Raw genomic sequence first — 26,651 nt, 5'->3', positions numbered from 1 at the left:
GTTCATTAACATAAGAGGTTCTGTAACTTAATAAGAATTTTAGTGAGCTTTCTGAGTAAAGTTCTTAATAAAGGAAGAATCAAACCTTTCTCTGGTATACAAATGGCAATATAAAAGAAAATACCATCAGGTGGGCTTTAGCACCACCTAGCATCCGAAGGCAGGAATGCACAATAATCAAGACTTGAGTTGCTCCTTCTGGTCCTCACTCTAGTCCATTCCTGCCTTCATCCGAGGCAGTTCTTTCCAGCCTTAGCTCTGTAAGTGTTCTGGTGTTTGTTTGTGGAATGTGAATGTTGTGTGGAGGTGTGTGAGTGAAGGTTGCATTTTTTATCCCTTGTTGCTCCATCCTCCACTCCTCTGTGGGGCTTGCCCTGAGGTTTTCCTTCAGCTGCAACAGGGTTTCCTCCCTCCTCCTCCTGTTCTTTCATGGGGTTCACAGCCGCAGCCCCCGAGGTTCCCCTCCTTTCCTCCTGCATGGGGCTTGCAATTGTGGCTCCAGAGTTTTTTCTTCTGCTTCAGCAGTGGTTGTGGCAGCAACCCCAGCAGCCTGGGGAGTCTGCAGTTGGCTCCCTGTTTTCCCCTGAAGTGCAGTGACAACTTCACCCCTTCCTCTAGGCGGCTCTGATCTCTTGGGGCCCACAATGGTGGCAGGCTCTCCTTCATTCCCCCTGACTCTTAGCCACCTAGGAGCTTGCAGCAATGGTTCCAGCAGCGGCCCACAGACCTGCAGAGCTTGCAGCTGCAGCTCTCGGTTTTTTGAAGCTTGCAGTTGTGGCTTCTGTGGGTCTTCTGTCTCAGTGATGCGCCATCTGCCCCTTTGCTCTGCTGCCCGTTCCTATCTTTATTGCTGTTGGTCATCATTTTGTTTTAGGTTTTTGCTTAGTCCTTTCTCTGTCCACAGTTTTGTTTTGTCCTTTTCCCATGCTTTTTCTCTGTGTGCCTTTACTGGTCTCTTCTGTTACTGCACCAACTGCTTTTATCTCTCCTTCCCTTTCTGTCTCAGACAAGGATAGAGAGAGTCAAAGTTCATATGTATGCCTTTATTAAAGAGGATATTGGCTTGTGCTTGGAGCTTCAACGCACTCCTCTACTTGTGTGTGTGTGTGTGTGTTTGACTCCAGATTCCTTTCACCACATCCCCATTCTAGTGCGTATATTAATATCTGGATATTACATCTCTCTACATGTGTGTGTACATCATAGCGGCTCCAGCTGTTACTGCAGGTACTGTAACCCACGCTGGTGAGGTGGGACAATAGGACATGCCTCAAGTACTGCCTTCCCAATCCACCTCTGTTACTGCCTTGGACTACAAGGTGATTTTAAAGCACAAGGCTATCAAGGACTCTTCTAAACTGGTTGCCAAAACTAAACATTCTGCTAAGCAGCTGAAAGCCAGGTGAGGTCATTATATTGACTCCTGTTGCTGAGGAGGAGCCACTTTCTGAGTGGCTGCCTTAGGACAGAAAAAGTTGGCAGTATTATTTCATTCACCACTGGCATCTTCTGATGAGGACTTTAGTGGCTTTTCAGCCCAGCCTCCAATTGTTCCTGTGATCTCAGCCCGAAAGCCATCTGCTCCAGTGGTTCCAGCTCGTCCGTCTACAATGCTTTCAGGCCAGACCTCTCACATCTGAGACTCCTGGATTGGCTTCAGGGCCAGCTCTGCCAGGGCCATCAGTGACCCCAGCCTTTTCTACTTGTCATTACTAATGAAGGCGTTCTACCACTTCTGCTCCACAGTTTTGTCATTTGCCTTCTGTGCAGGTCTCTCTACTAGACTTTCAGTTGACTCCTGAATTTGTTGCTGAGCTAAAGGATGCTCTGTTAGTTCCCGTTTCTTCTGAACTTAGGAGGCCAGTCTCCTCTCCATTTTCACCACAGTTTCCAGCTCAGCCTCAAATCAAGGTCTCTTCTCTACACCGTCGATGTGAGGAGTGTCATGCTTTGATGTCCCCAGGGGCAGGGTCTTAGATGAAGGGGTGGATCTATTAGATTCATCTGCACCCCACACACACACACACACAGTGATGTGGGCTACTGGAGTGGCAAATCAGAGGTGGAAGAGGAGAGCTCTCATCATCTTTTTGAGTCAGCTGACTTCCTGCCTCTGTTGTGCAGGACTCTGGACACTTTGGGCCTTAAGTCATCTTCATCAGAGTCTATTATCCAACTTAGCCGTTAAGGTCTGTTTTTGAGAAGAGAACACTTCTGTGCCCTGAACACCTAGTTATTTAATTGTACTGTTGCTGAACAGAATTTGCATATCACCCTTTGAATTATAGATGAGCCAATTTTCTTTGGTGCCAGAACAAACTTGAAGCATCCAACGCTGTACCAGCTTCAAAGCAAACTCTGTTTAAAAAAGAGGAAACAATAAATTCTTAGCTAGACTGGGCTGCTGGTTGTTTCTTAGGGTTTTTTTATTTTTTTGTGTGTGAGAGCAAACAGTACAGTATGTTCTGCCTTCAAGTCGATCCCGACTTATGACGACCCTGTGAATAGGGTTTTCATGGTAAGTGGTATTCAGAGGGGGTTTGCCATTGCCTCCCTCTGAGGCTGAGAGGCAGTGACTGGCCCAAGGTCACCCAGGGAGCTTCATGGCTGTGTGGGGATTCAAACCCTGGTCTCCCAGGTCGTAGTCCAGCACCTTAACCACTGCACCACACTGGCTCTCTAAGAATGAAGCAGTGACTCACTTTTCCTGAATGCAACTATTTATTATTTTAAGATATTGCATGCTGTTTTTCCACAGCTGAAAGTGGCTTGCAAAAAACCACACATATAATAATCAATTAAAATAAAACCAGTGTCATAAAAGCAAAGTTAAAACAACAGAATCAGATTTTGCCTGTTGAATGATCTAGTATCTAGTCTGCCACTACAAAAGCCAGGGAAAAAGATCCCCTTGCAACCTTTCCTACAAGTGGAACTTGAAGCTTTGGATGAAGATTGATCCACAGCCTCAGGGCAATCACTTTAAAAGCCTTCCTTCTAGTGACTAGTTCTCCCTTCACACACTGTAGGAAGATGAAGCAGAGTCTTATTAGAAGAGTGCAGATAGTGTGAGAATTCATACAGACAGAGGTGGTTATATGGCTCTTTTTCTTTGTTATCTTTATTGTATTCACCTTCACGACAGCTCTGTGACTTATTATTCTAATTTTAATGGTAGAAAACGGGGGCTGAGAGAGATTGGCTTGGGTTAAGGCTGTGGAACAGAGGAAGGACTCTGTTTTTCAAAATCAACATCAGTTATCTCAGTCATCAGATCACCCAGAGCAAACATACTCTTTTTTTAAAAAAAATTGCAAACATTAACTTTCAGAGTGCTGAACAATAAGAGAAATCTTTTGTGTGTCAGGCTGCTAATTCTGGTGTTATGAGTGGCTTACATGATCCACTGTTCATACAAATGCACATATTCACAAGTAGGTGTACATGCCCCTACTTCCAGATTCTCAACAGAGGCAAGTATGCTTTCAATGGTCTTAGATTTTCTCTCAGAATTCCTGTGCTTTTAAAATGTTTGCACCATTTGAAAATCAGGAATTTCCAGCTGACAACAAACATTGCCAGAGTACCACTACCAAGCTTTGTGTTAGTCTTCCTTTCTGCAACTCTTCTGCACCAAAAGTTTTTAAAAAGTAAAGTTATAAGAAGTTTCCATTGGAACAAGTATAGAACTGGCATCTTAAGAATCTCAGCTTTCATATTCCTTAGTATTTGTTTACAATGCAACCCAAATTGAAGTTCTAACCTGAGGACAACTTTTCAGACTAGGTTATATATTTGGATATTGCTACTAGAGTACAATATACACATAGTCCATCAATTAAGAAGGGTGAACACAAACAATGCTCTTTATTGTATTTGTACCCCACCTCTCAGCCAAGATTGTCTCCTAAAACAGTTTACAATTAAAATCAACACAAAACTATAATTTATCCCTAAATATATTATACTATTGGCTGATTTTAATTTATATATTATTGAGATTTTTGTAAGATAATTGTAAGCTGTTTTGGAGACAATTGTGGCTGTGGAGTGGGGGCAGTTTCTTCTGGCCTCTGGCAGTTAGTGATATGGTCCAGGTTATTTCCTCCAGAAACATCCAAAATATATCTTTAAAATACATGGAATTGGGGCCTCAATTCTTTCCTAGTAGTTGCTTTTGGGATGATACCCCATTTTTTGCATGATCATCCCTTTCTCAACTGATGCACTATGTGCCCATTTTGTTCTCTTTATCATGTATCCCAAGTTCAAAATTTAACTATCCTGATTTTGTGTCTTCTGGAGAGTATGTAAGCATTTATTTTGATATATGGTAGATGTTAGGGATAAATATGGTTTTTCCTTCTGAGTTTTGAATTAATTTGAGATGAGTTGTAAAGATGTTAGGTAGTTTTATACATGTTGCCCTGCACTCCTACTGGGAGAAAAAGGCCAGGATATAACTCTAATAATAAACAAACAAACATGTACGTGTGACAGAGCACGTAAGTAGTTCTGCATAAGGACAAGTAACTGTAAGGAGAGGGGCAAAAAGGTCTACAGTGCTGAATTGTATGCAATTATGCTTTGTTTTCTAGAGTTGACAATTCTGAAGATCCAGTGTATGAGAGCCTAGAAGAGTTCCATGTTTTTGTACTGGCACATATCTTAAGGCGACCGATAGTAGTTGTTGCAGACACAATGTTACGAGACTCAGGAGGAGAAGGTGAGTCTTTTTTGGTGGCAATTATTTTTTCTTTATGTAAAATATTTTTATACTGGCTTTTATAAAATCTCAAGATGGTGAACAGAATTAATATAAATATATAATAAACAGAGCAAAATATCCAATCTAAGAACATAAGAAGAGCCCTCTGGATCAGGCCAGAGTACCATCTAGTCCAGCATCCGGTTCTCACAGTGGCCAACCAGATGTCTGTGGGAAGCCCACAAGCAGGACATGCAATCCCCTCTTGCAGTTTCCAGTAGCTGATACCTGGAAGCCTATTGCCTCTAACTACGGAAACAGAGCATAGCCAACAAAACCAGTAGCCACTGATTGCTTTATCCTCATTGTACTTGTCTAATCCTCTTTTAAAGCCATCCAAGTTGGTGGCTATCACTGCCTCTTGTGGGAGAGAATTCACTGCATGATCTTTTCTCTGTCCTGAATCGTCCAACATTCAGCTTCGTTGGATGTCCTTGAGTTCTAGTATTATGAGAGAGATTGAAAAACTTTTCTCTATCCACGTTCTTTATACCATGCATAATGTTATACACTTATATCATGTACTCGCCTTTTCTAAACTAAACAAAAAACCCAAATGCTGCAACCTTTCCTCATTGGGGAGTCACTCCATCCCCTTGATTGTTTTGGTTGCTCTTTTCTGAACCTGAATATTTTTTTAAGGTAAGGCAACCAGAACTTTACACAGTATTCCAAATTGTAAGGAGATTAGGTAGTTTTATATATGTGTAGATTTATATAATAGTGTTAGGATATTTGCAGTTTTATTTTCAAGTCCTTTCCTATGATCCCCAGCATGGAATCTGCTTTTTTCATTCAGCTGCCTCACACTGCATCAACATCTTCATCACGCTATCCGGGACCACCCAGAGGTCTTGTTCCTGGTCAGTCACTTCTAGTTCATACCCCATGAGTATATATATGAATTAAGGTTTTTTGCCCTGACATGCATCAGTTTACATTTGTTTACATTGAATTGCATCTGCCATTTTACTGCCCTTTCACTCCGTTTGTAAAGGTCCTTTTGAAGCTCTTCACAATCCCTTTTTGTTTTAATGACCCTGAACAATTTAGTATCATCAGCAACTTGCCATCTCACCTGAGGCTAATTAAAACCATTTGGTGCCAAAACAGAGAAGTCACAGGAGAAAAGATGTCTTCAGCAAGTGCCTAAGTGAGAGTAGTGTTGGTGCCTGCCTCAATTCAGAGATGAGATGATTCCATAAAGAGGGTGCAGTAACAGAAAAGGTCCTCCCCCTGGTTGCTGAAATGTGAACTTCTGCAGGCCGTAGCACAACCAGGAGAACCTTGTTAGCTGACCTCAGGGACCAGGCAGGTTGGTATGGGAGAAGAGTTCCTTCAGGTGCTCCAGTCCCAAGTTGTGTAGGGCTTTATATGTCAATACAAGGACCTTAAATCTGTTGCAGTAGCATATTGGCAGCCTGTTATTAAGTAAACCAGGGGGAGGGGAAGCGGGGCTAAGAGATTGCTGCCTGGTTTCCCTGCTCTGCCTTCCTCCAGATAATGTTCCCAGATTAAATGAGGTAACCCTTAAAATCTCACTTCTTATTATATGTCAGACCCATTGGGGTATGCTTCCGACCATTTCTAAAGCGAAAGAAGGGGGTTTAACAGGCTATTTCCGGCCATTAGATACAGACTGCCCGACAACAGCAAAGAGTCCAGGGGCCGACAATATGGCACCTGGTCAAGCAAAAAACACCCATGTTGCGACTCAAGAACCCAGGACTGCATTTCTTAACCTTCGTGAAGAATTAGCCACACAATTTAAATCCTTCAAGGAAGTAATGGAATGCAGCTGGGAAGCAAAATTAAAACCATTAGAAGACAAAATTGAGACTTTTAGGAACAGGCTGGAGGAAATAGCAACCTTGACATCAGAAGCCTTAGATCTGGGGCTGGCGAACGCAGAAGAGATTCTTCTGCTTAAACATGAGAATAAAACAATTAAAAATAAGATTGAAGAATTGGAGGATTGGGCCTGTTGCTCGAACATGTTTTTGTGGCCTTAAAAATGGCTCTGAGGAGCACTCAGTATCTATGGCTGTCTTCATTGTGACGTGGCTCACAACTATGATCCCTGAATTTGAACTTAGTGCCTCAGAACTGGCACACCAGATGTTGGCAGCTAAACCTAAGGATGGGCTCCTCTGAGGGACATTATAGTATGCTTTGCCTGATACACTAAAAAGGAAAAGCTTATGGTGCAAGTGAGGAAGATGAAGGAATTAACATACAATGGACAGACTGTATTGACACTGCATGGTATCTGCCCTGAGATGCTGAAGCAACAAAAGAGTTTGCCTGATAACAGCGTCACTACAACAAGCTGGTATAAAATACCAATGGGGTTTCCTTTCAGACTGATAGCCATGCCTAATGGCCAACAACTAACTGCAACATCACTTAAAAATGCTCTACCCCTCCTCACTGCCTGTGGCTTAGAATGGCCAGAGAACTTAGCAACGGAGAGTGAGGAGGATGCAGACGTGGAGAATATCGGACAAAGCAAAGATCAGAGATGGGAAACCAAAAGTCTTAAAAACACATCCAAGAAGTGCAGTGCCTCAGCAAAGGATTACTCATGACTGCCAATCCAATGCGGTGATAACACCCCAAGTACCGCATTGAACACCTAACTTCTTTTCTCACAGCAGGACATAGATCTTCCTGGACTCTTCATTAAACAAAGGTTGGCAACTCAGAACCACAATAGGGGGTGATGAACGTTTTTCCTTTCTTGTTTGTTTGGTATTTCAGATTTTTTTAAAAAAAATTGAAATGGGAACTGGAAAAAACTACAAAGATTTTTCTTTATGTCCTGATTTAATTAGACTATCTGTTTAGTTTAGTTTATCCGCAGGAGGGAGGGTTTTTGGGGGGATCATAATATCTATCTAGCATATTTTAGTTTTCTTTCTCTCAAGGAGTCTTCCCCTTATAATTTGCACAAAGATGTGTGCAAGGTTTAGGTTTAAAGTGCCATGAGGCACATGCGCTGGCTGGGTTACAGACCTAAAGTCAGCTTTCTCAGGTTGGATGTTTTGGATTTAGAGTGGTTCTTAATATTTTTATGTTTTTGGTCATTATGGGGTTTGTTGAGGGAGGTTGGGAATTGTTGGGGGGAGGCAGCCCAAAGGCACATACTTCTGTTATGTTTATTTTCTTCAATTAGGAAGGAAGATGATGGTAATCTCTTATTTGCAATATATTTATGGGTGAATTAGATAAGTTAAAAATTGTTACACTTAATGTTAAGGGTTTAGGCCATGACTTTAAAAGGAAAAGTATTATGAGCTATGTAAAATGAATGCTCCCCTCAGTAATTTTCCTACAAGAAATTCACAATCCAAAACCAAAGGAAGAGTGGTTAAAGGAGGGATATTTTGGTGAACAATTTTTGGCTGCTGGAACATCAGAAGCACGGGGAGTTGCTATATTTTTTAAGCGCAATTTCCCTTTCATGGTTCAAAAGATTTGGAGAGATCCAGAGGGACGTTTTCTTTTTGTAGCAGGATTGTTTGAGAGCAAGGAACAGTTAACCTTTGGTAAAGTGTGCACTCCAAACAAAGGGCAGATAAAAAAAATTTAAAGGGTGTTTAGAAAAATTCCCAAATTTCAGCTTGGTCAATCAGTTATGGGAGGTGATTTTAATATTAATATGAAGACAATGTGAACCAGAATTCTAAAACTCAAATCAAGGCTCCAGGGGAACAGGAAACATTTCACATCCAATGTGGTCGAGAAGCAATTTTTTTATTTATTACATAATTACAATTTAAAAGAGGTTTGGTCAGCAGTACACCCTAAACATCACAGTTTCACTTTTTTTCTCTTCAGTATACCACACGCATTCACGGCTAGATGGGATCCTCTTATCAGATACACTTCTCCACTCCCTTATAGATACCTCAATAGGGTCAATTAGAGTAACAGATCATGCTCCTGTAACAGCAGTAATTAAGGCAAAATTGTGTGTGAACGCACCCCCTAGTTGGCAGTTGCATCCATGGCTGCTTACCTCATCACACTGTAAAAACACATTAAGGAAGCATTGGTTAATTATTTTCAGGAGAATGATACCCCAGGTATGCCAATAGGTACTCAATGGGAGGCAATGAAAGTGGTAATTAGAGGAGTTTGTATTAAAGAATTGCACAACATTAGACAAAATAACAACACACAAATGCAAATCTTAGAGAATGAAATAAATTTATTGAAAACATATGGAGAGACAGGGCCACCCAGAATTCTTCAAAAGGTAGAATCAAAATGAAAAGAACTGAATCTTCTTGCCATAAATAAAATTCTGGTTAACGTGTTATATACAAAGTAAAAATATTTTGAATATGGCAGTAAAGGCTCCAGACTCTTGGCAAATAGACTTAAGCAGAAACGTAGAGCTGTCGGGATATCCACTGTGCAGAAGCTGGATGGTACCATGGCCTGGACATCAAAGGGCACACATTTGCATCCTTTTTTAAGGACTTATACCAGGAACATTAGGTGCCAAAAGACAGGATAACTGAATATTTAAATGGCTTATGTCTTGAAAAGTTGGAGGAGGAAGAGAAAGAGGAAATTGTGAGAGATATCACTTCAGAAGAAATTAAAAGTTATTAACTGTATGAAAACTAACAAATATCCTGGCCCAGATGGCTTTACTAATGAATTCTATAAATATTTTGATACCCAAATTATTAATTTTGTTTAATGGTATTCTTCATGGAGATGCCCTGCCCCAAACATGGTCCACTTCCAGAATTGTGGTTACCCCAAAACCTTTCAGAAATCATTTGTTAGTTGATTCATACAGACCTATAGCATTATTAAATACTGATTATAAAATGTTTACCTCAATATTTGTACATCGATTAAAATGAGCTATAAAGAAATTAATTCACCTGGACCAAACAGGTTTTGTCCCCAGAAGAAAAATAGCAGATCCAATTTGATGTATTTTAAACTTAATTCAGGCTGCTGTCTCAAAGGCACGTAATACTGTAAAAATTGTTCTACAATATTTCTTCCATAAGGTGGGGAGGTTCGTGCCCGCAGCCATCCAGGTTTTCCAAGCTAAAATTATCCCGCAGCTCCTGTTTGGTGTGCCACTATGGATTCACGCATTTAACTCTCCAGTTGAATCTGTTCTTACAATATTTTTACGCCACATCTTGAAAATACCTAGATGTGCCCCGGCGGCTGCCATGAGACTAGAATGCAGTCTTCCCTCTACTGAATACCAAGCGTGGTTGATGGCCTCAAATTACTGGACCAGACTATCGTATGAACATTTTTTGGGTTACCTATCACACCTTTGGAGTGATCCCTTTATACAAAGCTGGAATAAGAAATTTAACACTAAACTTTCCTCGATTGGCCTTTCTCCAGAGTATTTATCTACACAATCTGCCACCATGGCTAAATTTGCAATCCGGTCTCGCTTAAAAGATACTGATTTCCAATCAGCCATAACTATGGCTACTAAATCATGTTCTCCCATTTATTTTAAACTACAGCCAGAGTTTCTCCACCAAGCCCCCTATCTCGATTTCCTCTCAGTACCAAAATTCCGCATAGCCTTTTCCAAGGCTAGATTTAACTCCCTTCATTCCTCAATACTGACAAGGAGGTACCAAGGAACTCCCTATGATCAACGTCTATGTCCCTGTGGGAAGGGTAACATTGAAACCCTTAGTCACGTTATGATTAATTGCCCCTTTTATGAATCTTTACGCCGTAAATTTCTAGAGAGTACACTGGAAACTATTTCTGTAATGGCCCCAGACAACAAAATCGGTTATCTTGTTTCAGGATCAAACAAGGAAGTTACGATGAGAGTTGCCAAATTTGTTTTTGCTGCGCAATTGTTAAGAGCCGAGATTTTATTTAACTAATGTGCTCCTCATTGTATTTAACATTTGGATATAGAATGTTATGTACTGCTCTACATTTTATGTTTTACATGCCCTTGAACTATCGTAACATTTGTATACTAGACGGGTCTTGACCGTAAATAAAGATATTATAAACTTAATTCATTACAGTAAAAATAACAAATCTCTAGTATTTTTAAGTTTAGATATCTACAAAGCGTTTGGTTGTGTTCATTGGCCATTTTTTATCAAAGTGATACATAAAATGAATTTTGGTAACAAATTTGTCAAACTTTTACATAAAATATACTCCCCAACCACAGCAGCAATACGAGTAAATGGTATGGAATCTATGCAATTTAATATTTTCAGAGGTACAAAGCAGGGGTGTCCTCTTGCCCCCCCTTTTTCTCCTGGCTATAGAGCCATTGGCCATTTCTTTTTGTAGCAACAATAATTTAAAGGGAGAGCATCACCTTCTGAGTATCTATGCAGACGACATGGCCCTGTTGGTGACTAACCCGTTACGACACGTGCTCTTGGGAACCTGAGTGTGAACTTGCCACCCACATGTCCCATGAAACACACCTCCTTGAGAGGAGGGGGATCTTTTGCTAGGGATAAAACAAGCGCTTTGTCCTGAAGTGTGCCTAAATGGTGCATATATATATAACCCAAGGAATTCAGGTTCCCAACCAAAATAAAGCAAAGCTTGATTTTATTTAGAGAAAGAGAAGAAAAGCATTACAAAATTACTGGGTGCGTGGCAGCATTAATCATTAAGATCCTAACCCATTCATAACTTTAACTAAAGAGATCAAAGGACCCTATTACTATAAAGAGTGACAGGTAGGAATGATTACCTCTCCTTGGCACGGAGTGGGCAGTTGTATATAGCTGAAGTGATGTATATGAGCTCGGAACCTGAGTCAGGAAGGAATCTGTGTGCCTCCAGGCTTGGGCCGATGGTCAGACTCCCTTCCTGGTCTGTTCCTGCAGTCCTACTTTTAGAGCGATGTTACATCTGCTTTTGAGCTCAGATCGCCCTTCGCCCCCTTCTACTCCTCCACTAGATTCAAGCCTCAGTTTTTAAAAGGGAACTTTTTTTCTCTCCCCCTCCTGCCAAGGAGGGGTCTGGGAATCTGGTGATTTATGTGTGTGTGTGTGTGTGTGTCTGCATGTATATTTCTAGCTGACCCTGAAAACTCAGGCTTCTTCTAACTAACAATGGAATTCACTGTGGTGCCTAAGGGAAGCCTGCCAATAGCTGTATATATTCAATAGCTGTAGTTAATTTTGTGTCTCAACAGCTGTCCTTGTTGTCCTTCGCACAACACCTCGGGAAAGCATAACCAGCCATACGAGAGGGTGGGGGGTGAGAGTTATAGTTCCTGTTATAGTTCCTGTCCTTGCACCTCCGGGGTTCCACTTGAACCAAAATGGGGTTAGCCAAGCAATTGTAACACTCCCCCCATTGAAAGACATCTGTACATATACAGATGTCCTTTCACACCTTAGACTTCTTAGTCTTACCCTTGGATCTAATGCTTCCCTCTGATATAGCTGTGCCATTTGGGATCAGATCCATATTACAAGGGCTATTAAGATGAAGACCAAAAAAACAACGCATTAGAATCACCACAATGGGGTGCATTAAAAGGTTTAAACCTCCTTTGGCGCCTCTGCTCCAGCCCAACAAGGAATCCCACAATTTATGTGCCCCTATCTGTTTAATCTTAGCTGCTATATTAGTGATTACATGATGATCATGCGTTATCTGGAGTGTAGCTTGCTTTCCCATTTGTTTAACTGCTTCTAATTGTTTTTGCAACATAGGATGGGAAAGTAACTGTTGGAGATCCACTAGGCCATAACCTAATGCATTGAGTTTGAGGTGTTGAAACAAATTTGAATTGACTAATATTCTCTGAATGGTCCATACCAGGACCTTAAATGAAAAATCGCATCCTACTATTTCCTCAATACCACAAAAGCATCTATTACTATATCTTAGCATAGGTTGTATATAATACTTATCAAAAACGTTCTAAGGCACACGCACCCATGTCCAGAATATACAATAGTTGAACTTGATTCATTTTTTAGCATGAAAGAGCAATAAGATATATTAATCATTCTGAGAGAAAAGCAATCTTGATGGGATTTGAAACTATCATCTTCACAAACAAATCCTAAATTCTTATGATGGTGACAACCTTTAACATTAATGGTTACCCATTTTGTGTGCTTAATCATAGCACACTGATGAAATTCCTGGGCATAAAGAACTAAATCTTGATCTACAGAGATTCCCAATGGAATTACAGGATAAACAGTAACAATTTCAGACGCTTCTACCGTTTAATATTATTTTAATTATTTCAACATGTTGTATATATTGGAAGTGTTTTAATTCTTAATATTTTGTACTTTTAAATTGTGTTTTATATTGTATATGTTTATGTATTTCTAATGTTGTTCTTGTTCTTGTGAACCGCCCAGAGAGCTTCGGCTATGGGGCGGTCTATAAGTTTAATGAAATAAATAAATAAATAAATGATAAACAATCAATGCATGATTTTGCCTATCATGTGGCATTGACAAGGCTCCACCAGTCTTCCAATTTTCTTTCTCCCTTGGACACCTGATGTCGAATTAGGGACCTAATTTCCCTGGGTATAAACCCATTATCTGTCATGTGAATAAGTTCCAAAGCCACTGTATGGGCCCAGTTCTGCATTTGGGTGCATGGCCAAGGAAATATTCTGTTGTAAGGACTGCATGGTGTTTACCGTGTCATCATTCTCTTTTTCCATTCCCTGTTCCCACACTGGAAGTAAACTTGCTATGATTTGGGGGGTTTCAGTAGTCTTTTCCAGAGCCCCATTGATAGGTCCTGTCATTTTACTTATTTCTTCAGTGGTATAATGTAATTTGTTGGCTAATATTTCAATATTGGTAGCATGCAGAAAAGCAGCTCCAGTACCCAGCCACCCTGACAAATCCCGCTTATTTCTCTTCCCATTCTCCTCCTCCCATAATTTAACCCAATTATCCCATCCCCTATTACTCATCTCTAAATAGGAGGCACAGACTGGGAATTCCTTTGCAATATTTAATTTCTCAAATGAGACTACCACTTCCTTAAGTACAGTCCCTGGTTTTATCAATACTTGCTGGGGGTGGCTCAATTTAATCACGTGAGATTCGACAAGAGGGCTTCTCAAATGGTTTAATTCATTTACTTTTTCATTAAGAGAATTAAGTGTTATGATTTTCTTAAATGACAAACCTACTTCCAACCTATAAAACCCTGGGGTGCTATATTTCTCAATAATAGAAACATAACCTATTGACTTAAAAGGAATATGATATTGTCCATAATGGTAGTACTTTTCCTGAACTGGCATTATCCAGTCTGGAGGACCAACAGTACATCCATAAGTCCATTGAACCGCTTCCAATTTGTTATAGTTCTGGGATATTCTTGCCCTTTTGATGAAATCAGGACAAGAGCCAGTTCATCGGTGGGTCTTCTTTTCTTGGCACTTGCCATAAAAACGTGGAAGTGCAAAGGTGATCCCTCCCCTCAAGTGACCATAGAAATCAATAAAATGTTGCAAACTTCTTCATGTATCATGTCGCTACCCTGGGACATTTCACCAAATTGTGGGGTGCAAGAAATCTTGGTGTCCACTGAAGAATCATGGCAAAAATGAACTTGCTGCTTCTGGGGACCCTTGGTGCATTTAATTAATAGAATCTCCTCACAAGCTGCGCTCTGTGTGACAGGTAGCTGATGGAGGATATCTTTTTCCAACTGTTGTCTCCTGGAAGCATTACTTAGTAACCCTGGAAATTGGCAGGCCATCTCCACCTCTGGGTCCTGATAACAGAGCCAAGCATTTGTGGGGATGGGCTCGATGCCAGTATTCTCCAGAATGCCTGCCTTCCATTCTGCATGTGAATAGATTTGAATAGATACTTACCGTGGCAGTTATGGAGGGAACGAGGATTCTTCAGACTTTGAGATTTTTATGTCAGCAGAGTTATGGTCACACATCAAGCTTTTAATGCAGCTATAGGTGGTCAGGGTATACTCTGGCTCCACTGGAGGTAGATTCTAGACTTCCTAACTCGTCCTGAAACTAATGCCCAAGCTACTGCAGCCCTCTCCCCATTTGAACATATAATTTTGGCAGCTAGAAACAGGGACAAGGGAATAACTTCCCAAATATATGGAGTTTTACTATCATTAGGTGGGGACTAAGAAAGGCATGGGAAGGAGATTGGGGTGGTGAGATTGATGAACATGAATGGATGATATGGAATAAATCACTTGTAAGCACATCTTCTCAGATACGGGAAGCTATGTTAAAAGCAGCACATGGGTGGTACCTGACACCTGTTCACTTGTCCAGAATTAACACGGCACATGCTGCCACATGTTGGAGGGGGTGTGCCTCACTGGAGACTTATCTCATGTGGTGGGAATGTGCTTGAGTGAGGCCTTTCTGGACCCAAGTCTTTGAGGAAATACAGCACATCGTGGCCTCAGTTCCAGAGAGGACTCCACAACTCGCAATTCTGAATCTGTTTGTAGGAGTCAATAAATACCTCAAAAATAAATCTGTCATAGGCTACTTACTAATGGCCACTAGCATTACAACTGCAACTTATTGGAAGGATCTAAGTGGAGCCACCTTGGAACATTGGTATCAAAAGGTCTGGTATATGGCTTTCATGGAAAAATTAACAACTAAACTTCGGTTAGCACAAGATACAACCAAAACAGACTAATTTTTAGATACATAGTACCCATTTGTAGTATACTTCAACCAAAATGAACATGGGAAAAAGCCACCCTCATACAGTATTACACTTGTATTTGGAATGCCTACAGTTGTTATGATAACTTGGAGTTGTTTAAAAATTTTATTAATTCACCATTGACATTTGGTTGTTGACTTCTTCAGTATGCTGTAAAAGTTTTGGCTGAGAACCTTTAACATCCACAAATAATAGATACATTTGTAAAAGTTTTAATCTAGAAAGTGCCAGGACGGGCAAGGGTGGGATGGGGTGGGGTACGTTGGGGGGGAGGGTTAGTTATTTGTTATATTTTATTTATGCCTCTCTGTTTCTAACAGTTGTATTGGTAATGGAAGATGTTTAATTTGAAAATGAATAAAAATTATTTATATATATATATAAAAAGTAAACCATCTCATTCCAATGGAAGCTATGTAATGGGTGTAATATTTAATGTTGTAGTAATGAAATATTTGGCTAGCGTGGCAAAAAGCACAGTTCAGTGGTTTCATATAAGTAAGCATGAGTTATGATGATGGTAGTAGAAATCCACTAGTAGTGTTTTTTGTCTCCAGAGTGTGTCTGACCATCCAGTTTGTTCTTGGTGGTTCATACTTTTACCTTTTAATGAAAAGAAACATTCCAATGGCTGTAGTGCAGCCAGTCCCCAAAGCAGCACCAGATAGTCATGCCTCAATATCCTCCCTTCCAGTTATCTCCTTGTCCAACAGTTTGGGAAAGAAAGAGGGTGAATGAGAGGTGACAACTGTTGTAGCTAATTCTACACGTTGTCTCATTAAGCGGCAACAATATACACGGGTTATTTAGTAGTCATAAGGGGCAAGCTACATGTTTGGTCTGTTCACAAGGAGCCAAATCACTTGTTTTGCTAAATGCTGAATAAGATGTTTATCCTGCTCTTCTGAATTCTAGAAATGGCTTATCTAAGAATCAGTAATATATGATGTGCAGAACATTCACCAAAAAGTTCATTTACATGTTTCACCACAAAGTGTATTTTTGCCTTTGCACCAATGGGAGACACTAAATAAGTTCTAATTTGCATCCCTTCTAGAGTAATCATGGAAACTCCATGTATCAGATTAACTGAGTAAGCCAAAAGAATGATCAGATTCAACAGTGTACATCTGTAGCCAATAATAATTTTAAATATGGCTAAAATTGCTAAAAAATATGGATGTTAGACATAGTTCACCTTACTTTGTATGTCTTAACTGAATACAATGAAGAGAAAAAATATGTACAGTTTTTTTTCTCCATTTGGAGATATCCACGGTTTAGACTAGAGAAGGCCTGCACAACTTGCAACCTACCAAGATGAGCATAGTCCACCAACCATGCATTATAAGGAATCAGTTTGCTCATCATGTTCTTCTGCTTTTGCAGTTCTAATCAGCTAGGTTACTTTGCATGATCGCTGGTGGGCCACTTTACATGAATGTGATATAATGGAGAATGAATGAAATATAATACATCAAGATTAAAATAGATTTGTAAAATAGTTTTACAGCTAATTTCCAAAATCTTAATTTCTCTTCACAGCATTTGCACCAATTCCATTTGGTGGAATTTACTTGCCTTTGGAAGTCATGCCTAACCGATGTCATTGCTCACCTCTAGTTCTTGCCTATGATCAAGCGCATTTCTCTGCTCTTGTGTCCATGGAGCAAAAAGATCAACAGAGGGAACAAGGTATGTCAAGTATGAAAGCAAATGGGTATTTTAATGGAGCAGAATACAGAGCTACTGTCTGTGGGCATACTCACTGTATCATAAGCCAGTGCTAAGTTGAAGATGACATCAATCAGTAGCTGACCTGTGGTGTTTATGAAACATCTGGATGAAGAAAGCCTAATTTCTGTTGTCTACACCAGTATTCTTCAACCTTGGTTCCCCAGATGTTGGACTAAAACTCCCATCATCCATGTCCGTTGACTTAGCTGGCTGGGGATGATGGGAGTTGTAGACCAACAGCATCTAGAGAGCCAAGGCTGAAGAACACTGGTCAATGCCCTGATAACCTCTAAGCTGGATTACTGCCATATGTGGGACTGCCCTTGAAGACAGTTCAGAAACTGCAGCTGCTGCAGAACTCAACAACCAGATTGCTCACTGGGGCAAGATGGTCTGAGCACATAATACCAATTCTGGCACAACTACACTGTAGTTCACTGTACACTGGCTACCAATTAGTTTCCAGGCCCAATTTAAAGTGCTGGTTTGGACCTATAAAGCCTTATACAGCTTAGGACCCCAATACTTCAAGGACCGCCTCTGCCCATGTGAACCAACCCAGACCCTACGTTCAGTATCTGAGGCCCTTCTTCATATGCACCCTCCAAGGGACGTGCAGAGGGTGGCAACAAAAGAGCAGGCCTTCTCAGTGGTGGCCCCTTGCTTATGAAATCCTCTCCCAGGGAGACGTGTCTGGCACCATCATTATCTATTTTTAGACAACAGGCAAAAACATTTCTCTGGAAGGGTAACGGCAAGGCGTTTACATGAATATACATATTTGCTTTTAGTACTGTACCTGGCTAAGAACTGCTTATAAGTTGTGGTAAATAGTTATAATTTGCCAGGTTTGGACATAACATCAAACCATAGTTTAGCACTATGGGAATGAGCCTTAGAATCAAACTTATCTGCTCCCACGTTTAAACTAAGCTACAGATGTATTGTTATGTCTAAACCAGAGCAAACTGGTTAGTATAAACTATGGTTTACTGAAACAAGTCAAGATCAAACTGTGGTTTCTGATCTTGGCTTATTTCAATAAACCAAATTTTAAACTAGCCACTGCTTCTGTTTTGGATGTAAACTGTGTATGCCACTACTGGGCTGAAGGGGAGGGAAGGGAAGCACTGGAACCTCAAGCTCAAGCAGCCTCATTCATGTGAGGAAACTTGAGTCGTTAGCAGATAGGACTTAAACTTGCTGATAATGTGGGGCTGTAATCTGTGGCACATCATCTGTATTCATTATGTGGAATTTGATGATATACCACTGGGACTAAGAAAATGTGGCAGATTTCATTTGTCTTGAGTACATTGTTTTTTCCTTAGTGCACTGATGTTCAGTAAAACTGTTCTCACAACTGTAATCACAGACAGCTTGCCTTTCCAATAACAGCAACTCACTGTACAAATGAGAGAATATAAAATAATTGAGCTGACATTTTTAATTGGACTAACTTCAGTTGATGCAATAACGAATGTAGCTACTTCCCAACATTTATTTCTTTATAAAGATGTCTATACCTCTTTACTATTTAAAATATTTAAACCAGTGTGTTAAGAAACTATAAAAACAAGTTTAAAAACACACCAGTGAAATATAAAAACAATGGTAAAACCTCAGAGAACAGCAGCGGCAGCATCACAGGATGTATAAAATATACATTAGCCAGTACCTGGATCTGTATCCAGAATTGCAGCACCATAGCAGTGCCTCATATCTCCACCAGAAAAGCCTCTTGTGGGAGCAGCACCCACAGTAGGGACTCCTGCCTAAATATTAATAACGGAGGCTCATATGGGAACAAGCAGTTCCCAATATACCCTGGCCCTTCCACTTTAGACAAATCTAGAAACATAAAACAAAAATAATACTAGGAGCAAAGTTGGTTAAGATGCAAACTCTTTCCCCCAAACACTTCTGTGATAGAAATGTGTTGGGCAAAGTATATTAATTTTGATACGGGACAAACTGGACATCTTCCAGAGTTTTAAAAACTATGAGGAGCAGCCACCAAGGGAGATGATTCAGAACAGGACCACAGTGCTGGAGGAATGGGGTTTAGTCTTTTTCTGCAGAAGCAGAAGAAAGGGTTTCCTCCAGTGCTTTGTCCCTGATCACCACCATGGCTGCTATTTAACATTTCTAAATGCATGCGATCCAGATACCCTGCAGCAGACCTGATTTGGCCTTCATTCTTTTAGCCACAGCTACACTGGAGATGGGGGAAAAAACCTAGCATGGACTTTGAATAAGTGTTGCCCAATAGCATAAGGCAAAATATTTAAGCAAGCAAAAAGGAAGAAATAAGAGGAGTTCCAATAGGATTCTCAGTGAAGCAAGAGGATCTCCGAACCCGTCTTTCCCCCACACCACCAAACTCTGCAGCATCGCTGAGAGATCCTCTCCATGGCTTCATGTAGTCATATGGTAGAACACAGGGTTATCACAAAGTAATGTTCAAACTGAAGCAAAGCAGTTGCAAGCGCACTTGGAGGAAGCGGATTATCTGGATCCATTTCAATCGGGCTTCAGGCCTGGACATGGGACTGAAACAGCCTTGGTCGCCTTGGTAGATGATTTATTTATTTATTTATTTATTTGGATTTTTAAACTGCCCTATAGCAACAAGCTCTCAGGGCAGTATACAATGATATGAGGAGGGCGTGGGATAGGGGCGAATGCACCTTCCTTGTCCTCCTTGATCTCTCAGCGGCTTTCGATACCATTGACCACGTTATCCTCCTGGACCGCCTGAAGAGGTTAGGCATGGGGGGCACTGTATTGCAGTGGTTCCATTCCTTCCTCTCTGGTAGGTACCAAAGAGTGGCATTGGAGGATGAGGTCTCGGATCCTTGGCCTCTCACTTGTGGGGTGCCACAGGGTTCCATCCTCTCCCCGATGCTGTTCAACATCTATATAAAGCCGCTGGGGGCAATCATCAGGAGATTTGGGCTGCAATGTCATCAGTATGTGGATGACACGCAGCTCTACCTCTCATTTAAATCTTCACCGAGGTTGGCTGTAGAAACCCTGTCCAAGTGCCTGGAGTCGGTGAGTGGCTGGATGGGAAGGAATAAGCTGAAGCTGAACCCTGACAAAACCGAGGTACTGTTTGTGGGAGACAAGGGAAGGCTGGGGGATGTGGACCTGGTGCTCAATGGGATACGATTGCCCCTGAAAGACCAGGTCCGCAGCCTGGGGGTCATTCTTGACTCCCAGCTGTCCATGGAGGCTCAAGTCTCGGCTGTGAGCCGGGTGGCGCTGTATCAACTCCATCTGATACGGAGGCTGTGCCCCTACCTTCCCAACCATCTGCTCCCACCGGTGGTACATGCCCTGGTCACCTCTCGCCTAGACGACTGTAATGCGCTGTACGTGGGGTTACCCTTGAAAACGGTCCGGAAGCTGCAACTGGTACAGAATGCGGTGGCTTGTCTGATTAAAGGCAGCCGCCGGCAAGATCACATCACTCCAGTGCTGAAGGAGTTGCACTGGCTACCGGTTGTTTACCGGGCCCAATTCAAGGCGTTGGTTTTGACCTTTAAAACCCTACACGGTTTTAGCCCAGTCTATCTGAAGGAGCGCCTCCAGCATCATCAGGGATGCCGCTCAACAAGATCAGCCTCAGAAGACCTTCTCTCGATCCCACCAGTTAAAACAGCTAGACTGGTGAGAACTAGAGAGAGGGCTTTTTCAATAGTGGCCCCCACCCTGTGGAACTCTCTCCCAAATGATCTCCGCCATGCCCCTTCTATGATGAGCTTCCGCCGGGCCTTGAAGACCTGGCTCTTCAGGCAGGCTTTTGGGTGGGTTAGATTTTATCTTCATTGTTTTTAGATTTTTAATGCCTACGTATTGTATGCTTATGTTGTACGTCACCCAGAGTGGCTGGACAACCAGCCAGATGGGCGACTAATAAATTTAATAAATAAATAATAAAATAAATAAAACTTGTTGTTCTGTATACTCCATTCTGGTGCTTTTATAGAACAGAAGATATTGAATTCCCACATGAAGGTGTTTTATACCATCTAACAGGTTTTTTTTCCTTTGAAGATGCTGTTCCTGTGCAAACCAGAACAGCTAGAAGTGGGCCTCTTGATTTCTAGGTCTTGCTGTATAAAGTTAGCAACTGCCATGCTGCTATTCTTTTAATCATGGGTTTTATCTGCCTCTTTCATGCACTTGTCAGTTCAAAGGCACAAGTAACTCCTTGTGTCAAAGGACTGGTTTCCCATAAATGGGTAAGTGTAATGGCTTGACTCCAGTGTTGCTCAAAGCATTGTTTGATTGCAACAGTACAAAGAGACACAATGAATGAAAAAAATGCTGTGATTTCATGTTGTTTACATTGTAGACATTTCCAAATCCATTTAAAAAGATTGGATTATATTCCCTGGCAGGTTGTAGGAGACTGCAGAGACAGAACAAAGACAGGGGACACTATTATACTTTTTTATTTGATTTGTGACAATTTGCAACCCACTTTCCATGTAGGAATGTGTTTCTTTGTCTTTATGAGAACCCACCAGTGATTGCAAAGGTGCATCTCTCATAGGTAAAATAATCTCAAACCTCTCCATGTTCAAAGGCAGCTTTCAAGTTAAAACATCCAAGCTATAATCTTCCTTCAAGTGCTATAGATGAAGCTGTCACAGTTTTTTCCTGCCGCTGCTTCTTTACTAAAAGATATGCAGCCCTTCCAAAATGTATTTTCTACCTAATATAATTTAGTTCTGGAGCATTGCACTATATGGCTTTAAAGCTACTCTGACTTTTGGCTAATTCTTAAAGATGAGAACTCCCCTCACCCGCTGCATCTCACTGATTAGTGTAATTACCTCTGTGAAGGCTCCACTAAATATATATAAGATAAAAGGGAAGCTGCCATCGAATATCCAGTGCTTCTCACCAGTTCTTACTAATTTTCAATCAGACTCACAGGTGTGAAGTTGCCACCTTTTTTATTAGCTATGCTCCTGCACATTTTAGCAGCTACCTCATGCACAGAAATCAATAGGTGAAGTTTTTTACCCACTGTTTATTTCTGTGCAGAGATCTACAACAGCTTGAAATAATTACTCTTGGTCCGTTTGATACTGCCTCATGTCACAGCACACTGATTGTATAGTGATTGTATAGTTGTATAGTTCATTGAGAAAAACTCAAAAACCACTCAGTTTGGCATTTACTTGTTATGGGTGGGTTCCATATTAACAATTGTGCCCTTTCCCAGAATAATCCCTTTCATTCTCCCTGGTTTTTAATCTCCCAACAGAAAGTCAGTATTCTGTGCTTGATTGTCATTGGTCTGCTTTTGGGGGGGTACCCCTTTAAAGCTTTTTTCCCCTTCTATTTCTGCAAATCTTGGAATTTCTCCAAGCATTCTGTTACCTCTCTCTTCTTCCTCAATAGCTATGCCTTAGCTACATTGCCTTCATAACTAAGTAGAGGATCGGCTATCCTTGACTTGATTCTAACCAACAGAGATGACTTGGTGGATGAGGTGGCAGTTACGGGAACTCTGGAAGAAAGTGACCATGCTATATTAGAGTTCTTGATTTTAAAGGAAGCAAAAGCTGACAGTAGCCATATGTGTACCCTGGACTTCAGGAAAACCAATTTTAATAAACTCAGAACAATATTCAGCAAGGTTCTGTGGCAAGTGACCTTAATGCAAAAAGGAGTCCAAGATGGTGGGAGTTTCTAAAAGAGGAAATTCTAAATGCACAATGACAAACAATTCCATCAAGGAAAAAAGGGGGAAGACAGCTCTGTTTTCCTAGGTTAAAAAAGGTTAGGCTGTTGTAGGTGAAACAAAGATTCAGCTAGAAGTTTCAGCCTTCTGTTTAGATTAAAAGCTAGTCTAGTTTGCCCAAGCCAGATAGCTTGCACTGTTAAAAGTGTGTTGTTGTCAGTAAATAAAATTAAGTAAAAGCTAGCTAGCTATTCTAAAGTAATGACAACAGAAGATTTCTGTAACTTTAAAGTTGACAATGAGGACATTGAACTTGTCAAGGATTATCAATACCTCGGCACAGTCATAAAGCAAAATGGAGACAATAGTCAAGAAATCAGAAGGCTAGGACTGGGTAGGGCAGCTGTGAGAGAACTAGAAAAGGTCCTCCAATGCCAAGATGTATCACTGAACACCAAAGTCAGGATCATTCAGACCATGGTATTCCTGTTCTCTATGTATGGATGTGAAAGTTGGACCATGAAAAAGCGGATAAGAGAAAAACCAACTCATTTGAAATGTGGTGTTGGAGGAGAGCTTTGCGCATACCATGGACTGCGAAAAAAGACAAATAATTGGGTGTTAGAACAAATTAAACCACAACTATCATTAGAAGCTAAAATGCTGAAACTGAGGTTGTCATACTTTGGACACATCATGAGAAGACCTGATTCACTAGAAAAGACAATAATGTTGGGAAAAACAGAAGGGAGTAGAAAAAGAGGAAGGCCAAACAAGAGATGGATTGATTCCATAAAGGAAGCCACAGACCTGAACTTACAAGATCTGAACAGGGTGATTCATGACAGATGCTCTTGGAGGTCACTGATTCATAGGGTCGCCATAAGTCATAATCAACTTGAAGGCACATAACAACAACAATAACAGCTATTCTTAGTATTAGTAGACTTTTTAAACCGGTCTCTCAGGGAGGAAGGCTGAGTTAACCCCCAGTCAACAGCTGAGCCATCTGCCTCTCTAAATCAACTACCTTTTTTCACTCCCCATCCCCAGGGGGATAAACTAACTGAGAACAGGAATTTAAGCCACATCCCCTGAACACATCCACTGGCACTAACAGCTGGGAGGAACTAGCAACATGTATGAATTTACAACAGCCTAGCGAGAGAGCCTGCTCACAAGCTAAAGAGAAGCCCTAGTTGACAAAGCGTCAAGTTTGTTAAGCCGCAGAGCAAGTTTGGCAGCAGGGCAAGGAGGCCGGGGTACCCCACTCTGCACATCTGTTCCTTGACCGAAACAAAACCTAAGCTTTCAATATATTAACTCAAGAAACTACAAAAAAATTAATTATGCAGGTAGGAAGCCAGCAGGAGTGTGAGGGCTTTCCAATATTTTGCACTGTCTATAACATTAATGCCCATCTACCTGTTGGACAGAAGTCATGGGTGTGCCCTTGGGGCGCTGAGCTCCTGGCTCTCCGGGAACAAATGGCACCCAGGACCTGTTGTGATATGTAAGTGTTGTTGAAGTGATTGGGAGCAGTGACCATAGTGCTATTCAATTAAACATACATGTAAACGGCCGATTGCCAAGAAAATCCCACAAGAGGAAACTTCCCAAAAATGAGGGAATTGGTAAAAAGAAAGTTAAAAGGAAAGGACACTACAAAATGCTTGGGAGTTGTTAAAAAACACAATATTAGAAGCTCATCTGGAGTGCATACCGCAAATCAGGTAAGGTAACCACCAGGACCAACTAACGAGCAGAGTCAAAGAAGCTATTAGAGGGGAAAAGGCTGCTTTCAAAATATGGAAGTCTTCTTGAGAATAAAAACCTGGCAAAAGAAATGCGAGAAGATGCCTAAGAGATGTTAAAAAAGAATTTGAGGAGCAGTTGACTAAATCTACAAAAATCAACTGCAAAATTTTTTTTAAATCCATTCAGAGCAGAAGACCATCTAGGAAGGCGGTTGGACCCATGGATGACAAGGGAGTCAACGGTGCTAAAGCAAAATAAGGAGATTGCCAAAAAGTTAAATGACGTCTTTGCATTTGTCTTCACAGTGGAGGATATAGGACAGATCCCTGTGCCAGAACTATCTTTTGCAGGAAGGTAGTCTAAAGAACTGAGGCAAATAATAGTGTTGACGAGAGATGAAGTTCCAGGCTTAATGGACAAAATAAAAACTGACAAATCGCCGGGTCTGGATGGCATCCACCCAACAGTTTTCAAAGAACTCAGGGTGAGAATGCTGATCTTCTAACAAAAATATGTAACTTGTCCCTCAAATCTGTCTCCATACCTGAGGACTGGAAAGTGGTCAATGTAACACCAATTTTTTAAAAAGGATCCAGGAGTATTCCAGAAATTACAGACCAGTTCGCTTAACATCCATCCTGGGAAAACTGACAGAAAGTATTATTAAAGATAAAATAGCCAAGTATATGGAAGAGGAAGCCTTGCAGAAAGCAGAACCAGCACCAGCATGGCTTCTGCAAGGATATGTCCTGTCTATTGGAGTTTTTTCATAGTGTCAACAAGCATTTTGATAAAGGTGATCCAGTGGGCACAGTGTACTTGGACTTTCAGAATGCTTTCAACAAGGTACCTCACCAAAGGCTCTGAGTAAGCTTAGCAGCCAAGGAATAGGAGGAGAGGTCCGTTTGTGGATCATGAATTGGTTATGTAGCAGGAAGGAGAGAGTAGGCATAAATGGGCAGTTTTCCCAATGGAGAAAGTAAAAAGAAAGTGGAGTCCCCCAGAGATCCATATTGGGACCTGTGCTTTTTAACTTGTTCATTAATGTTCTAGAGCAGTGGTTCCCAACCTGGGGGCCATGATCTCCAGGGGGCCACAAAGTAAACCAGAGGGGCTGCAAACAGTAAAGAAATAAATTGTTTATTATTTTTTTAAAAAAATCTTCATTCCTTGGACACCGTCTGCTCCCCACTGCCGCTGCAGATGACACCTCCCCCTTGCTCCAAACAAGAGGGAAGGATTTTTGCTGAAGCTCCAGAGCACCTTTCAGGCGCACTGAAGGCAGGGATCTGCCTATAAAACATGCGGCAGATGCCAAAGGAGGCTGAGGGTGAAGCTACCAGGAAGAAGAGGGGATTACTATCTCTGACTCCCGTCTCCTCACACTACCCCTGCTGACGACACCCTTAGAACGGAGAGGGCTTTTCGTGAAACAAAAAGAAGCAAGGCTGCAAGGAAAGGCTGCTTTCCCCCTTCCTTCCTGGCAGTCGGCCTCCCTGCCTTTCTTGGCTCCTGATTCACTGCCATCTCCTTTTAAAAATTACTCTTATTTGCGAGGCCATCCAGATCTCACCTTTGGCCCAGACGGAGCCAAGGAACAGTTAGGAAGCTCAGGACTTGCTTGCCCCCCATCTCTGAGGTTAAATGTGTGTACCAGCATCCCCCCCTTTCTTCCACCTACATGTTATGGAAACATATATACAGAGATACTCAGCAGTCTGAGCTGTGTGTGTGCCAGTGTGTATTTACGTAAGTAGCAGGCTTTTACCCTGCATTTAGATCACTGAGATTTAAGACTTAGTAAAATAAGAAAAGGTACTTTATTTATAGAAATACATAGTAGATAGGAAAGGCATACCTAGTTCTAACTAACTAAGTTGGAGGTGCAATGCCCAGACTTGGGTATTGCCCTCATGGCTCAGGAGAGAGAGCAAAGACAGAAATGTGTTCTCTCTCCTCAGACAGTTGAAGAAGAAAA

At 41.3% G+C, this 26,651-nt stretch overlaps 1 protein-coding gene across 11 annotated transcripts in view; it reads left to right on the top strand.

Moving 5' to 3' along the window:
* The window catches only part of OTUD7A (OTU deubiquitinase 7A), a 194,960-nt gene that overhangs the window by 138,497 nt on the left and 29,812 nt on the right, over positions 1-26,651 (top strand). For 10 of the 11 annotated variants that reach the window (XM_061595097.1, XM_061595096.1, XM_061595092.1 and 7 more), the window contains 2 exons: positions 4,599-4,726; positions 17,020-17,169. In XM_061595097.1, coding sequence (XP_061451081.1) covers positions 4,599-4,726; positions 17,020-17,169 — 278 coding nt within the window. The remainder of the gene's footprint in view (positions 1-4,598; positions 4,727-17,019; positions 17,170-26,651) is intronic. The other variant, XM_061595095.1, reaches the window with a different exon arrangement.

Source organism: Rhineura floridana, chromosome 14 (assembly GCF_030035675.1).
Source record: "Rhineura floridana isolate rRhiFlo1 chromosome 14, rRhiFlo1.hap2, whole genome shotgun sequence".
Taxonomy (NCBI): domain Eukaryota; kingdom Metazoa; phylum Chordata; class Lepidosauria; order Squamata; family Rhineuridae; genus Rhineura; species Rhineura floridana.
The sequence above is the reverse complement of the archived record's forward strand: the minus strand, read 5'-3'. Positions and strand labels throughout refer to the sequence as shown.